This window comes from Aethalodelphis obliquidens, unplaced genomic scaffold (assembly GCF_003676395.1).
Source record: "Aethalodelphis obliquidens isolate GAN/ISIS:26980383/991018 unplaced genomic scaffold, ASM367639v1 scaffold65, whole genome shotgun sequence".
NCBI lineage: Eukaryota > Metazoa > Chordata > Mammalia > Artiodactyla > Delphinidae > Aethalodelphis > Aethalodelphis obliquidens.
Window position 1 is genome coordinate 7,221,803 of NW_020838009.1, and position 14,816 is coordinate 7,236,618.

The following is a 14,816-nucleotide window of genomic DNA, read 5'->3' on the forward strand; positions in this document are numbered from 1 at the left end:
TGCGGCACATGGCTCTGCTCGTTCCCTGCAGGGCAGACATGCCACAAGGTGAGAAGCCTCCCCACCGCTCATTCCTAAATTGCGAGAAGATGCTCTCTGTGCCGTGGGTTCTGTCTATGGAACAGGATCAAAGGAAAGTCTTCTTACTCCCGTGGTCTGGTTTATGTTTTTAGGTTGACATTCATAATCCTGTTTTTAGAATCTGATCTAAATTCTTGGCTTTTATTATTAATTTTATCTTTTTTTTCTAGCTTAGGAAGTTTAAAGTGCTCTTTGCCTTAAAAAGAAAGGATTACTTGGACTGCTTCACAATGGCACACCTAATTCTGGGATTTAATAATCTATTCACCTGGAGGGCTTTGGCTCCAGGACAAGCCTTCTACGGCTCTGGGCCTTATTTGTTGTTGTAAGACAGGAGAGAAGGGAAATTTCTTATCCAGAAATTTGGATAATTTCTTATCCAAACTTACCAGCCATAAATCTGAGCCATATAATGATTTTGAATCTTGGACACTGGCAGCTTTACCTAAGTTTGAGGCACAGAATATAAATATCATAAATATAAAGATGCCCCAAACCCTCACCTCGTCCTCTGCTATAGTGAAGATTCAGCTTCTGCTGATGATTTCCCTGACCTAACACACATCAGGCAACAGTCCCTGGAATCCTTTTGTGATGTACTCAGAGCAGGGCTTACCCAGAGGTGCAACTAAATGAGATATGGGACCATGGGCTGTGAATGTAACTTCTACGAGGCCGTAATAATTTCCTACTCCTATTCCCATACAACAGGTGTGAGGATCTAGTAATTCTCTCTCCCTCTCTGCACAGACACAGACACACACACACACCACACACCCCCACTCCATACACCCAGGGTCATAATAGGAGATGGGTATTTCTCCTCAAGTCTACGAAAACTCTGACCCTTCCAGACCCCACGCCCCTGGCCCACCTGTGCCCTGGGGTTGCCTTGGAAAAGGCATTAGGTTGATGTTGCCTATGCCTGTCGTCTGAGACCTCAGGACCTCAATGCCAAGAATCCTCCAGGAGTGAGGGTCTTGATTTTGTGGCTTCCTCACTGCCCCTGAGGCCTGTCTGTAAATGACTGCCAGAAACCAATCCCTATGTAAGAACAGGAACACCCCATCCCACTTTGGGACTGATAACTCCTTGGTTCACTTCCACTGAATTCAGTACACTGAGGCTAGGGTCTGAGCATGCCATAGGGACACAAAGTAGAGACACAGTCTCACTATGCTGTCACACATGGACGGGGTATCCATGGCTGGGGCCCCGTCACCAACTACACACCACAGCAGATTACTCGCATGGCAGATTAGCTATAGCCCTTGGCCTGCCTGCTCGTGGTCATTCCTGCTTGTTGTTGTCTCCCCAAACGTGGAGAAGGAAGAGAGGCAATCTATCAACCTGACACGCCACCTCCCCACACCAGCACATCTGGCAGAGCCCAAGAGAATGCAGAAAGAGCTCCGACTCTTTCTGGGTTATGCCTCTTTTCTCTATTAAATGTAGCATTTGCTGATAAAGTGTATAGTCTAAGAAGACTTTTTATAGCACATCTGGCAGTTTGAATGATATGATTTACAAATGCTATAAATCGATGTGCTAGCTTTTCCTGTGTTATCGAAGTTTTCAGATAAACCAATACGTGGTATAACTCTCCTAAATTAATTCAGATATCAGTATCTGTTCCACTTAGACAGTGAATTATCTAGCTACATTTTCCCCAAAGTCTGGGTCAGTTAGACTTGACCAGATATGCCAGGGCTCTGGTACTAAGAATGACAGAATTTAGGGCTTCCCTGGTGGCGCAGTGGTTGAGAGTCCACCTGCCGATGCAGGGGACACGGGTTCGTGCCCCGGTCCGGGAAGATCCCACATGCCGCAGAGCGGCTGGGCCCGTAAGCCATGGCCGCTGAGCCTGCGCGTCCGGAGCCTGTGCTCCAACAGGAGAGGCCACAACAGTGAGAGGCCCGCGCCCCGCAAAAAAAAAAAAAAAAAAAAGAATGACAGAGTTTATTAAAAACACAACAAACAAACAAAAAAACATTAATAGCATTTCAAGCCTGGTCTGATAATTTTAGGTGTTTTGAAAAAGAATCCTTCTTTTAAGTGGCTATAAAAGATATTAGCACAACATCAAAAATTACAAAATCTATGACTGGATTGCATTTGCACCTTATATGGGGATCTCCCTGAATGAGGCAACTGAGGAGATTTAGGGAAAGTATTTACAATCAAGGCAATAATCTCATCATATTAGCTAATATCCCTTCAGTAAGGCTAAGAGGAAACAGCCAAGAGAATTATAGAAATTTACCTTTTTTTTTAAAAAAAGAAAAAGGTATAGGGCATAACTTTAATTAACATTTATTTAAATATGAGTGATGCAATTTAGGAGGGAGTGTAAAAACAGAAGGTTTAAAGGCTAACAGTTGAACATTACATTGGTTTGCTACACAAATAAAGATGTGTAGCAAGATGAATCAGCTGTAACAGTGACTTGGTTTAACTAACCTAAAGGTAGTTGGTCTCTCGAGTATGCGGTCTCTCCAAATGATGTTAAATGCTGTGATTCAATGATTAAATATGAAGTATGTTTAAGTGGAGGATGTAATCAGAAGAGCGACACTCTGATGACAGGCAGAGGGGTGGGTGCTCAGTGTAGAGGACCCAGCCCACTGGGGGATCTGCACACCCTGCCCCCGGCACTTAGCAGGTTGCCCTCATCACAGCACAAGTCTTGCTGCCAAGGGGTTATACATAGGGTAGGAAGAAGGCACCACTGCAATATTGATCACTTCTTGCCTTGTACCAGAACCAATTACAAAAACATTTTGGAACGCCCTCTTTAAAATATGATATGGATCAAATTTATTGAAAGTGAATGCACAGAGATGATGCAGCATAAAGGAATTTTCCCAGGATCGAAGCCTGGGTGATACTTCCTAATTTATTACAAAGAGAAGAATCTGCCACCAGTGGTAGTTACTTATTTTTGCTGAGGGTTCTCTGCTTTTCTGCGTGCTCCACAATCTTCTCTTCCACATAAAGACCCTTCCGCTTTCGTACCGCATTCATGTACTTCCGGGCCTGGTTCTCAGAATCAGCCTTTTCCCCAAAGTGCAAATACTCCTCCTCAGTGGTTGGTACCCAGAAGGGGTCGCTGGGAATGATCTTGTAAAAGAAGGTGACAGAATGTGCTAGATTAGACAAGTATACTTTCATCTCAAATGCCAACTCATACAGTCTTAGCTGAAGAATAAAAGTGAAGCAATGAAGAGTTAAGCTTGCTAGAAATGGTAATAAACAAATATGAAGGATCACAGGCGGTATGGACAAATGCAAGTAGATTCAACGAAACTTGTGACATACATATTATTCTTTACTCCTAGAGCCTTTACATAACACTAAGTAAGAAAACTATTAACTTTGAATAATATAATAGAAAAAACTCTCCCTCTCACTAGGATATACCTGGGTATCAGTGTCACTTCACTAATTTTGCCTTTGTCCTCAGCAAAGACCAACACATGTAAGTCCATTCTTGATTATTCTGAGCTTTTTGCTCCAAAATTCAGTGCAGTATTAGGAGCTCGGTATTGCCTACAGATGAAGACCACATTCCACAAGATCAGCTTTATCAGTAATAACAGTGAGATTCTGACTTTTATATGCCTTGTTCTTTTCGTTGTTTTTTCTTACTTCTCATTTGGGAGGAAAGAGGTGCTATTTCTCCAGTGGTCTCAAATCCCAACACTTTTCAATTTAAAATGCAGAAATTTAAGAAAAATTTATTTTATAATAGTCACTCTTCAACACAAGAAAAGGAAATTTCTGTGGACTAGGAAGGGAGAGGTTCTTGGAGGGAGATAAGAGAGCCCACAGTAATATGTGAGGGCAAAAGCCCCAACCACTTCCCATAGGGAGCCAAGACAGCTGTGCACCAGGAGGGCCAGGCTTTTACTGCCCACTTAGGATGGGCCCAAAGCCACATAAACCAGGTGTGTGGGGACCAGAACCATCCACTCTTCTCTGGAGCTGGAATAACCATGTCTGCCCAGGGCTGTGGCTGAAAATGAGTTGTAGGTCATGAGATAAAAGCCGTCACCTTCTGAAGATCAGACTCGGCCTGTGCTGAGTCTGTTGTCCTGCACCATCCACACTGGTGAAGGCACCAAGCTGAGCCACTGCAAATGCTACAGTTAGAGCTACGGCACTCAGGAGGACAGAGGAGGAGAGAATTCCTGCTGAAAATGACCCTACCAGTAAGATATACAGAAGACAAAAGGAAATCCAGCACCATGAAAGACAGGTGCCAGACTCAACAAAAGGGAGAATGAATAATCAAATAGAGATAATAAGGTAATCTGAAGAGAAAACTCTAGAGAGTTCATTTAAAAATCCTCCAAGAAATAAAGGAGATGGGGGTGGGGAATAGCATCCACAATACATTAGGCAGTTGTGAAAAAGAAAGAACTAGAAATCCCAGAAATTAAAATTTTAGACATTAAAATTAAAAAAAAAACAAAGAAACGCAGTGGGTAGGTTAAACAGAAAACTGCTGAAGCGAGAATAAGTAAATTAAAAAGACATTTGATATTCAGAATATATAAAGAACTCTTAGAACTCAACAACAAAAACCCCCAAACAACCCGGTAAAAAATGGGCAAAGGACTTGAATAGACATGTCTCCAAAAAGGATATACAAATGGCCAACAAGCAATTGAAAAGATGCTCAACATTATCAGTCATGAAGGAAATTCAAATCAAAACCACAGTGAGGTACCACTTCACACCCACTGGGATGACTATTTAAAAAAAAAAAAATGGAAAAAAAGCGTTGGTGAGGATGTGGAGAGACTGGAAGCCCCATGCATTGCTGATAAGAATGTAAGACGTTACAGCCACTGTGGAAAAGTCTGGCGGTTTCTCAAAAAGTTAAACGCAGAATTATCATACGCAATTCTACTCATAGGTATATACCCCAAAGGACTGAAAATAGGAACTCAAACAAGTATCAATACATATACACGCAAGAACATAGCAGCACTATTCACAACAGCCAAAAGGTGGAAAAGCCCAAATGTCCATCAATGGACGAACAAACTATGGTATACAATACATACAACGGAGTGTTACACAGCCATACGAAGAATACTGATACATGCTAAATGTGGATGTACCTCCAAAACAGTATGCTAAATGGAAGAAGCCAGACACAAACGGTTACATATTATATGATTCCGTTTGTATAAAATGTCCAGAAGAGATGAACCACAGACATAGAATGCAGACTGACGGTTACCCGGGGCTGGTAGGGGAGTCTGTGTGTAAGCCCAGACCCAGGAAGGCTTTGGCACATCTCTAAATCCAAGGCAGGCGCGGAGGCTGGAGCGAATGTAACGCACGGGTTGACGGTGCTGGTGCTGAAGTCAGATCTGCATGACTGGGGCAAGTTACTTAAAGGCATCTTGTGCCTTAGTTCTCTCGTTTGTAAAGGTGTAATATTAAAAGTCCTAATCTCCTATGATTGTACCAGGGCTAAATGAGATCATCAATTTATGTCAAGTCATGCCAGGGATGCAGTAACAGCACATCACCACTCTCTGACGCTGCTGAGTTCAAGACTAGGGCTACAAGTGCAAGCACCGTTGAATGGAAGTGGAAGGGGCGAGTCTGGAAAGTGGGTAGTGTCTCTGCATGCTCTTATGAACCACCAGCCTATTGTGGCTGGAAAAACAGACCCACTCAAAGAACTGCTACTGCGTTCTGTCCCCGGGAGATGAATCCCTTTGCTTCCACAGTCACCTCTGGAGACCCTGTCTGCCACTCTCCTCCACCACCCCCAGCCACAACCGCATGTCACAACCTCCTAAGTGTGTCAAAGCACAGACCGGTGCCCTCAGGCTGAAGAAGGATGACATGCTAGGTATGAGGACTCAAGTGTCATCAGGGTATACGTCTACAGAGGGTAAGCAACATCTCCAAGGTGCCATTAGCCAAGTATTAGCAGGTTGCTGGGGCCCTGCCACCCCCAAGTCTAATGTGACACGGTACCAGAGTAGTGGGGTGATGCTGCGGACCTGAAGTTCCCACGCACCGGTGAGTGGATTCAAGGGTGCTGAGAGGCTGGTGGAAGCCTGGGGGCAGGACAAAGGCAGCTGCGGGTGGGGATTTTGTGGCTAGAGACAAGTGGTTGGTAGGAGAGATTCCTGAAACTGGTTGGTGCCACCACACTGGCCCCAGCAGCCAGATGGGGCTGGACCAGTCAAGCCATTTCCCGGCCAAAGCCACTGAGGATCTAGGGTACTGGGGTGAAGCTGAGGCTCCCCTCCCCTTTCCACAGAAGGCCCCCTCTTGCTTAGAGAGGGGCAGAAGAAAGTCAGGAAATGGACATTTACGTGGGCAGTCATCCACAAAGACTATACTTGTAAGAGACTAGTTTAAGCGAGTTATCAGTGCCCTCCTCTAACTAGGTGCATGATAAACCCATCATAGAATATAAAGAAGCCACATGTTCTTAGCAGGTCTCAGTGGCAGCAGTGAACACATCTTTAATCCAGTTAAAAAAAAGTGACACATTTTATAAAGAGAAATGAGTGAGGTGTTAGTTGGGAGATATCAGACTCAGACTGGCCAACTGAAGACCAGAGTGTCCTCTTTTCAAAAATGTAACTTCAGAGCTTCAGAAGGGTCCAGTTTTGCCTGGGCCCTCAGTGTATATTTCTGAGGTTTGCTCAGTTTGTCTCCCGAGCCGCCAGGGCCGCTTTCTGTGCCCATCTCCAGCTGCCCGGGGGACTCGACCCGATGCGGGGCCACTGCCCACATCTCTTCTGTCCAGCACGGGCAGCTGCTGTTTTTACCTTCACTCCTCCTGGATCTGTGTGGACATCTGGAAGCTTCTTGCCTCGACATGCCAAACAAAGTCTCAGAAAAGGGGCAATGGGGTACACTTTACCAGAAAGTGACTGGCCTGGTCCAGTCCCACCTGACCGTGTTAGGGTCATTTTGAATTTTCCCAGTGGGGTGATGACAAGGCCACCCCAAAGGCTGTCCAGCTGATGCTCCACAGAAAGGCATCCTTGAGGCGACAGAGCAGAGCTTGCTATCAGTTTGGAAGACAAGATGCTTTCTTCTAACTGGCTCACCCAGAATTCACGTGCCTACAGTGAGAATGTTTTTTTTTTGGCAACTCCACAGCCTAAAGAGGATGCCATCTTCTAACTCACAGGAAGAAAGGCACCCAAGTGCTAGCTGTTGCCCTGAGCGTTACTACAAAAAAAAAAAAAAAAAAAAGCCTAGAAGAAAAACGCTTTGGGAGCTCTCTTTCAATACTTTGCCCAATTTTCCCTATAGTTATGGCTGGCAGGTGGCAAACGCCATGTCCAAAATACACTTCTTCCGTGCGATTGTGATCACTTCTTCCTTACCCTAACGTGAACTTTAGCCCACCCCTCAGCAGCGAGTCTTGAGGTTATGCTGACATACATGTAGATCAGCACTGGCTGGTAATATTTTTCCTTCTGTGTCTGTTATTAGCTCCTTTTCTTCCTTTTTCACAGAAGGGTAAAACATAGAAAGAGAAATTATGAGATTGCTGACTTCAAAGGTTTCCTCATGGAAAATGCCTGTAATTTTATTTTCTCTATTTTTTGAAGCACTTTCTCTCAAAAGCTCTTGATTGTAAATTACATGGTGTGGTAGAATACAAATGAAAAAAAGTGCCTTGGAGTGAGAAGCCAGATCTCAACAACTGTGTTATTTCTAAACCTAACTATGGGGGAAAACTGAGACAGCCAGAAAAGATCAGAGCAATGACACTTAATTATAATGTAGTTTTCTAGACTTTCAAAAGATTTGAAGCTTTTGGGAACAGGACCATGACAGGTGGCAAGGGGATGACAGAAGGATGGTACAAAACTGGAGCAAACTTTCCTTGACTACATTTTTCTCTCAAGTTATTTATTAAAGGGCGGATTTGTAATGATTAGCTGTAACTAAGTCAAAAACTAATATATTTTTAAAACTACTACTAAGTATGTCAGATTAACTTTCAGCCTCCCCGCCCTTTTTTTTTTTAAATTTTGAGAAAGAAAGGAGACTGAAAAACCATCATGGTTTTCACGTTGACAAAAACTGCCTGCTTTGTAAAACTTTGCTGTTTTATATTAACTGTTCCTAAATACTTATTATCCTCTTTTTCTTTGGTATTAGTATTTCAGGTGGGCATACAGATGACCTAGGTTCTGGGGGGAGGGGTCGGTAGGCACACATTTTCTATAAAGCTCAAGACAGTAAATATTTTAGACTGTGGGCCACATGGTCTCTGTCGTAACTACTCAAGTCTGCTTGAAAGCAGCCATATAAAATACGTAAATGAATGGGTATGGCTGTATCTGAGTCTATTTTATTTACCAAAACAGGTAATGGGTCATAGTTTGCTGACTCCTGAATGAGTTAAAGACTGTATTGCCCAGTCTCCTTGTCAGATGGAGCCTTGTTAGATGTGGCGGGATGATGTGTTCTGGGCAATGGACTTGGGCAGCATCCTCTTAACGGGACTATGCCCTCTTAACGGAGTATGTCCTCTTCCCATTGCCTATTCTTAATGGCCGGTATGCAGAGGTGACAGTAGGAGGTGAAATAGCCACTCTGGACCATCCAAGTGTTGAGAAAGGCAGCAACGGAGCAGAAGCCTGGGCTCCTTCCACAGTGAGCTGCACACCAGTCCTGGACTGCCTCCTGAGACTCAAAAGAGAATCTTCTGCTTAATTTGAGCCACTCCACTTTGAGATCCTTTTGATAGATCAGCCTTATCTGTTTCCAGAATATAGCTGACAACTGGCAAATGGTGAGAAGTTTAGTTTATAGATCTTTAAAAAAATGTGCTTTATAAAGTCACTTTCAAGGAAAAGGGTGACTACAAAATGATGAGGGGACTTCCCTGGTGGCGCAGTGGTTAAGAATCTGCCTGCTAATGCCGGGGACATGGGTTCGAGCCCCGACCCGGGAAGATCCCACATGCTGCGGAGCAACTAAGCCCGGGCACCACAACTACTGAGTCTGTGCTCTAGAGCCTACGAGCCACAACTACTGAAGCCCGTGCTCCACAACAAGAGAAGCCACCGCAATGAGAAGCCGTGCACCGCAACAAAGAGCAGCCCCCGCTCGCCACGAGAAAAAGCCCGCGAGCAGCAACAAGAACCAACGCAGCCCCGAAGACCCCACGCAGACAAAAATTTAAATTAAAAAATAAATTTATATAAAAAAATAAAATGAGGTATTTTAAACAAACAATAGAATAAATGAATTCAAATGTATAATTCTTCCAATAATGATGCCATTATAAGAGCTCTGAACATGTTTTAGATCTGTATTTACAGAGAACCCCAGGGATCACTTAACCTACACGCTCTTTGTTCTGACCAAACATACTATAACCCAGTTTTCTGCACCAGTGCTGATCAAGGACATTTTCTTTTCTTTTTTGAATTTTATTTATTTATTTTTTATACAGCAGTTTCTTATTAGTTATCCATCTTATACATATTAGTGGATACATATCAATTGCAATCTCCCAATTCATCCCACCACCACCCCCCACCCCCCGCCACTTTCCCCCCTTGGTGTCCATACATTTGTTCTCTACATCTGTCTATTTCTGCCCTGTAAACCGGTTCATCTGTACCATTTTTCTAGGTTCCACATATATCGTTAATATACTATATTTGTTTTTCTCTTTCTGACTTACTTCACTCTGTATGACGGTCTCTAGATCCATCCACGTCTCTACAAATGACCCAATTTCGTTCCTTTTTATGGATAAGTAATATTCCACCGTATATATGTACCACATCTTCTTTATCCATTCGTCTGTCGATGGGCATTTAGGTTGCTTTCGTGACCTGGCTATTGTAAACAGTGCTGCAATGAACACTGGGGTGCATGTGTGGTTTTGAATTATGTTTTTTTTCTAGGCATATGTCCAGTAGTGGGATTTCTGGGTCATGTGGTAATTCTATTTTTAGTTTTTTAAGGAACGTCCATACTGTTCTTCCTAGTGGCTGTATCAATTTACATTCCCACCAACAGTGCAAGAGGGTTCCCTTTTCTGCACACCCTCTCCAGCATTTGTTGTTTGTAGATTTTCTGATGATGCCCATTCTAACCGGTGTGAGGTGATACCTCGTTGTAGTTTTGATTTGCATTTCTCTAATGATTAGTGATGTTGCGCAGCTTTTCATGTGCTTCTTGGCCATCTGTATGTCTTCTTTGAAGAAACGTCTATTTAGGTCTTCTGCCCATTTTTGGACTGGTTGTTTTAATATTGAGCTTCATGACCTGTTTATATATTTTGGAGATTAATCCTTTGTCTGTTGATTCGTTTGCAAATATTTTCTCCCATTCTGAGGGTTGTCTTTTCGTCTTGTTTGTAGTTTGCCGTGCAAAAGCTTTTAAGTTTCATTAGGTCCCATTTATTTGTTTATTTTTGTTTTTATTTCCATTACTCTAGGAGGTGGATGAAAAAAGATCTTGCTGTGATTTCTGTGAGAGTGTTCTTCCTATGTTTTCCTCTAAGAGTTTTAGAGTGTCCGGTCTTATATTTAGGTCTTTAATCCATTTTGAGTTTATTTTTGCATATGGTGTTAGGGAGTGTTCTAATTTCATTCTTTTACACGTAGCTGTCCAGTTTTCCCAGCACCACTTATTGAAGAGACAGCCGTTTCTCCATTGTATATCCTTGCCTCCTTTGTCATAGATTAGCTGACCATAGGTGTGTGGGTTTATCTCTGGGCTTTCTATCCTGTTCCACTGATCTGTACTTGTTTTTGTGCCAGTACCATATTATCTTGATTACTGTAGCTTTGTAGTATTGTCTGAAGTCAGGGAGTCTCATTCCTCCAGCTCTGTTTTCTTCCCTCAAGACTGCTTTTGCTATTCAGGGTCTTTTGTGTTTCCGTACAAATTTTAAGATGTTTTGTTCTAGTTCTGTAAAAAATGCCACTGGTAATTTGATAGGCTTTGCATTGAACCTGCAGACTGCTTTGGTAGTAGAGTCATTTTCACAATATTGATTCTTCCAGTCCAAAAACATGGTATCTCTCTCCATCTGTTGGTATCATCTTTAATTTCTTTCATCAGTGTCTTATAGTTGTCTGCATACAGGTCTTTTATCTCCCTAGGTAGCTTTATTCCTAGGTATTCTTTTTGTTGCAATGGTAAATGGGAGTGTTTCCTTAATTTCTCTTTCAGATGTTTCATCATTAGTATATAGGAATGCAAGAGATTTCTGTGCATTAATTTTGTATCCTGCAACTTTACCACATTCACTGATTAGCTCTAGTAGTTTTCTGGTGGCATCTTTAGGATTCTCTATGTATAGTATCATGTCATCTGCAAACAGTGACAGTTTTACTTCTTCTTCTCCAATCTGTATTCCTTTTATTTCTTTTTCTTCTCTGATTGCTGTGGCTAGGACTTCCAAAACTATGTTGAATAACAGTGGCAAGAGTGGACATCCTTGTCTTGTTGCTGATCTTAGAGGAAATGCTTTCAGTTTTTCACCATTGAGAATGATGTTTGCTGTGGGTTTGTCATATATGGCCTTTATTATGTTGAGGTAGGTTCCCTCTATGCCCACTTTCTGGAGAGTTTTTATCATAAATGGGTGTTGAATTTTGTCAAAAGCTTTTTCTGCATCTACTGAGATGATCGTATGGTTTTTACTCTTCAGTTTGTTAATATGGTGTATCACACTGATTGATTTGCATATATTGAAGAATACTTGCATCCCTGGGATACATCCCACTTGATCATGGTGTATGATCCTTTTAATGTGTTGTTGATTTCTGTTTGCTAGTATTTTGTTGAGGATTTTTGCATCTATATTCATCAGTGATACTGGTCTGTAATTTTCTTTTTTTGTAGTACCTCTGTCTGATTTTGGCATCAGGGTGATGGTGGCTTCATAGAATGAGTTTGGGAGTGTTCCTTCCTCTGCAATTTTTTGGAAGAGTTTGAGAAGGATGGGTGTTAGCTCTTCTCTAAATGTTTGATAGAATTCACCTGTGAAGCCATCTGGTCTTGGACTTTTGTTTGTTGGAAGATTTTTTTTTTTTTTTTTAACATCTTTATTGGAGTATAATTGCTTTACAATGGTATGTCAGTTTCAGCTTCACAACAAAATGAATCAGTTATATATACACATACATTCCCATATCTCTTCCCGCTTGCGTCTCCCTCCCTCCCACCCTCCCTATCCCACCCCTCCAGGCGGTCACAAAGCACCGAGCTGATCCCCCTGTGCTATGCGGCTGCTTCCCACTAGCTATCTACCTTACGTTTGGTAGTGTATGTATGTCCATGCCTCTTTATCGCTTTGTCACCGTTTACCCTTCCCCCTCCCCATAGCCTCAAGTCCATTCTCTAGTAAGTCTGTGTCTTTATTCCTGTTTCACCCCTAGGTTTTTCATGACATTTTTTTTTCTTAAATTCCATATATATGTGTTAGCATACGGTATTTGTCTCTCTCTTTCTGACTTACTTCACTCTGTATGACAGACTCTAGGTCTATCCACCTCATTACAAATAGCTCAGTTTCGTCTCTTTTTATGGCTGAGTAATATTCCATTGTATATATGTGCCACATCTTCTTTATCCACTCATCCGATGATGGACACTTAGGTTGTTTCCATCTCTGGGCTATCGTAAATAGAGCTGCAACGAACATTTTGGTACATGACTCTTTTTGAATTTTGGTTTTCTCAGGGTATATGCCCAGTAGTGGGATTGCTGGGTCATATGGTAGTTCTATTTGTAGCTTTTTAAGGAACCTCCATACTGTTCTCCACAGTGGCTGTATCAATTTACATTCCCACCAACAGTGTAAGAGGGTTCCCTTTTCTCCACACCCTCTCCAGCATTTATTGTTTCTAGATTTTTTGATGATGGCCATTCTGACTGGTGTGAGATGATATCTCATTGTAGTTTTGATTTGCATTTCTCTAATGATTAGTGATGTTGAGCATTCTTTCATGTTGGAAGATTTTTAATCACAGGTTCAATTTCATTACTTGTGATTGGTCTGTCCATATTTTCTATTTCATCCTGGTTCAGTCTTGGAAGGTTATACCTTTCTAAGAATTTGTCCATTTCTTCTAGGCTATCCACTTTATTGGCATAGTTGCTTGTAGTACTCTTAGGATGCTTTGTATTTCTGTGGTATCCGTTGTAACTTCTCCTTTTTAATTTCTAATTTTATTGATTTGAGTCCTCTCCCTCTTTTTCTTGATGAGTCTGGCTAATGATTTTGTTTATCTTCTCAAAGAACCAGCTTTTAGTTTTATTGATCTTTGCTATTGTTTTCTTTGTTTCTATTTCATTTATTTCTGCTCTGATCTTTATGATTTCTTTCCTTCTACTAACCTTGGGTTTTGTTTGTCCTTCTTTCTCTAGCTCCTCTAGGTGTAAGGTTAGATTTTTTATTTGAGATTTTTCTTGTTTCTTGAGGTAGGACTGTATTGCTATAAACTTCCCTCTTAGAACTGCTTTTGCTGCATCCCATAGGTTTTGGATAGTCGTGTCTTCATTGTCACCTGTCTCTAGGTATTTTCTGATTTCCTCTTTGATTTCTTCAGTGATCTCTTGGCTATTTAGTAACGTATTGTTTAGCCTCCATGTGTTTGTTTTTTATGTTTTTTTCCCTTGTAATTGATTTCTAATCTCGTAGCGTTGTGGTCAGAAAAGGTGCTTGATATGATTTCAATTTTCTTAAATTTACTGAGGCTTGCTTTGTGACCCAGGCTGTGATCTACCCTGGAGAATGTTCCGTGTGCACTTGAGAAGAATGTGTAATCTGCTGTTTTTGGATGGAATGTCTTATAAATATCAATTAAATCTATCTGGTCTATTGTGTCATTTAAAGCTTGTGTTTCCTTATGAAATTTCTGTCTGGTTGATCTGTCCATTGGTGTAAGTGAGGTGTTAGAGTCCCCCACTATTATTATGTTACTGTTGATTTCCTCTTTTATAGCTGTTAGCAGCTGCTTTATGTATTGAGGTGCTCCTATGTTGGGTGCATATATATTTATAATTGTTATATCTTCTTTTTGGATTGATCCCTTGATCGTTATGTAGTGCCCTTCCTCGTCTCTTGTAACATTCTTTATTTTAAAGTCTATTTTATCTGATATGAGTATTGCTACTCCAGCTTTCTTTTGATTTCCTTTTGCATGGAATATCTTTCCCCATCCCTTCATTTTCGGTCTGTATGTGTCCCTAGGTCTGAAGTGGGTCTCTTGTAGACAGCATATATATGGGTCTTACTTTTGTGTACCTTCAGCGAGCCTGTGTCTTTTGGCTGGAGCATTTAATTCATTCACGTTTAAGGTAATCATCAATATGTATGTTCCTATTACCATTTTCTTAATTGTTATGGGCTTGTTTTTGTAGGTCCTTTTCTTCTCTTGTGTTTCCCACTTAGAGAAGTTCCTTTAGCCTTTGTTGTAGAGCTGGTTTGGTGGTGCTGAATTCTCTTAGCTTTTGCTTGTCTGTAAAGCTTTTGATTTCTCCATCAAATCTGAATGAGATCCTTGATGTGTAGAGTAATCTTGGTTGTAGCTTCTTCCCTTTCACCACTTTAAATATATCATGCCACTCCCTTCTGGCTTGTAGAGTTTCTGCTGAGAAATCACCTGTTAACCTTATGGGAGTTCCCTTGTATGTTATTTGTCGTTTTTCCCTTGTTGCTTTCAATAATTTTTCTTTGTCTTTAATTTTTGTCAGTTTGA

At 41.6% G+C, this 14,816-nt stretch overlaps 1 protein-coding gene across 3 annotated transcripts in view; it reads right to left on the minus strand.

The window, feature by feature from the left end:
* Positions 1-2,378: 2,378 nt before the first annotated feature.
* EFL1 (elongation factor like GTPase 1) overlaps positions 2,379-14,816 on the minus strand; it is a 134,645-nt gene continuing 122,207 nt past the window's right edge. For all 3 annotated transcript variants that reach the window (XR_003429256.1, XM_027089352.1, XM_027089351.1), the window contains one exon: positions 2,379-3,201. Coding sequence is in view for 2 of the 3 variants with exons in the window: in XM_027089352.1 (XP_026945153.1) it covers positions 3,013-3,201 (189 nt within the window). In the remaining variant the exon portion in view is untranslated. The remainder of the gene's footprint in view (positions 3,202-14,816) is intronic.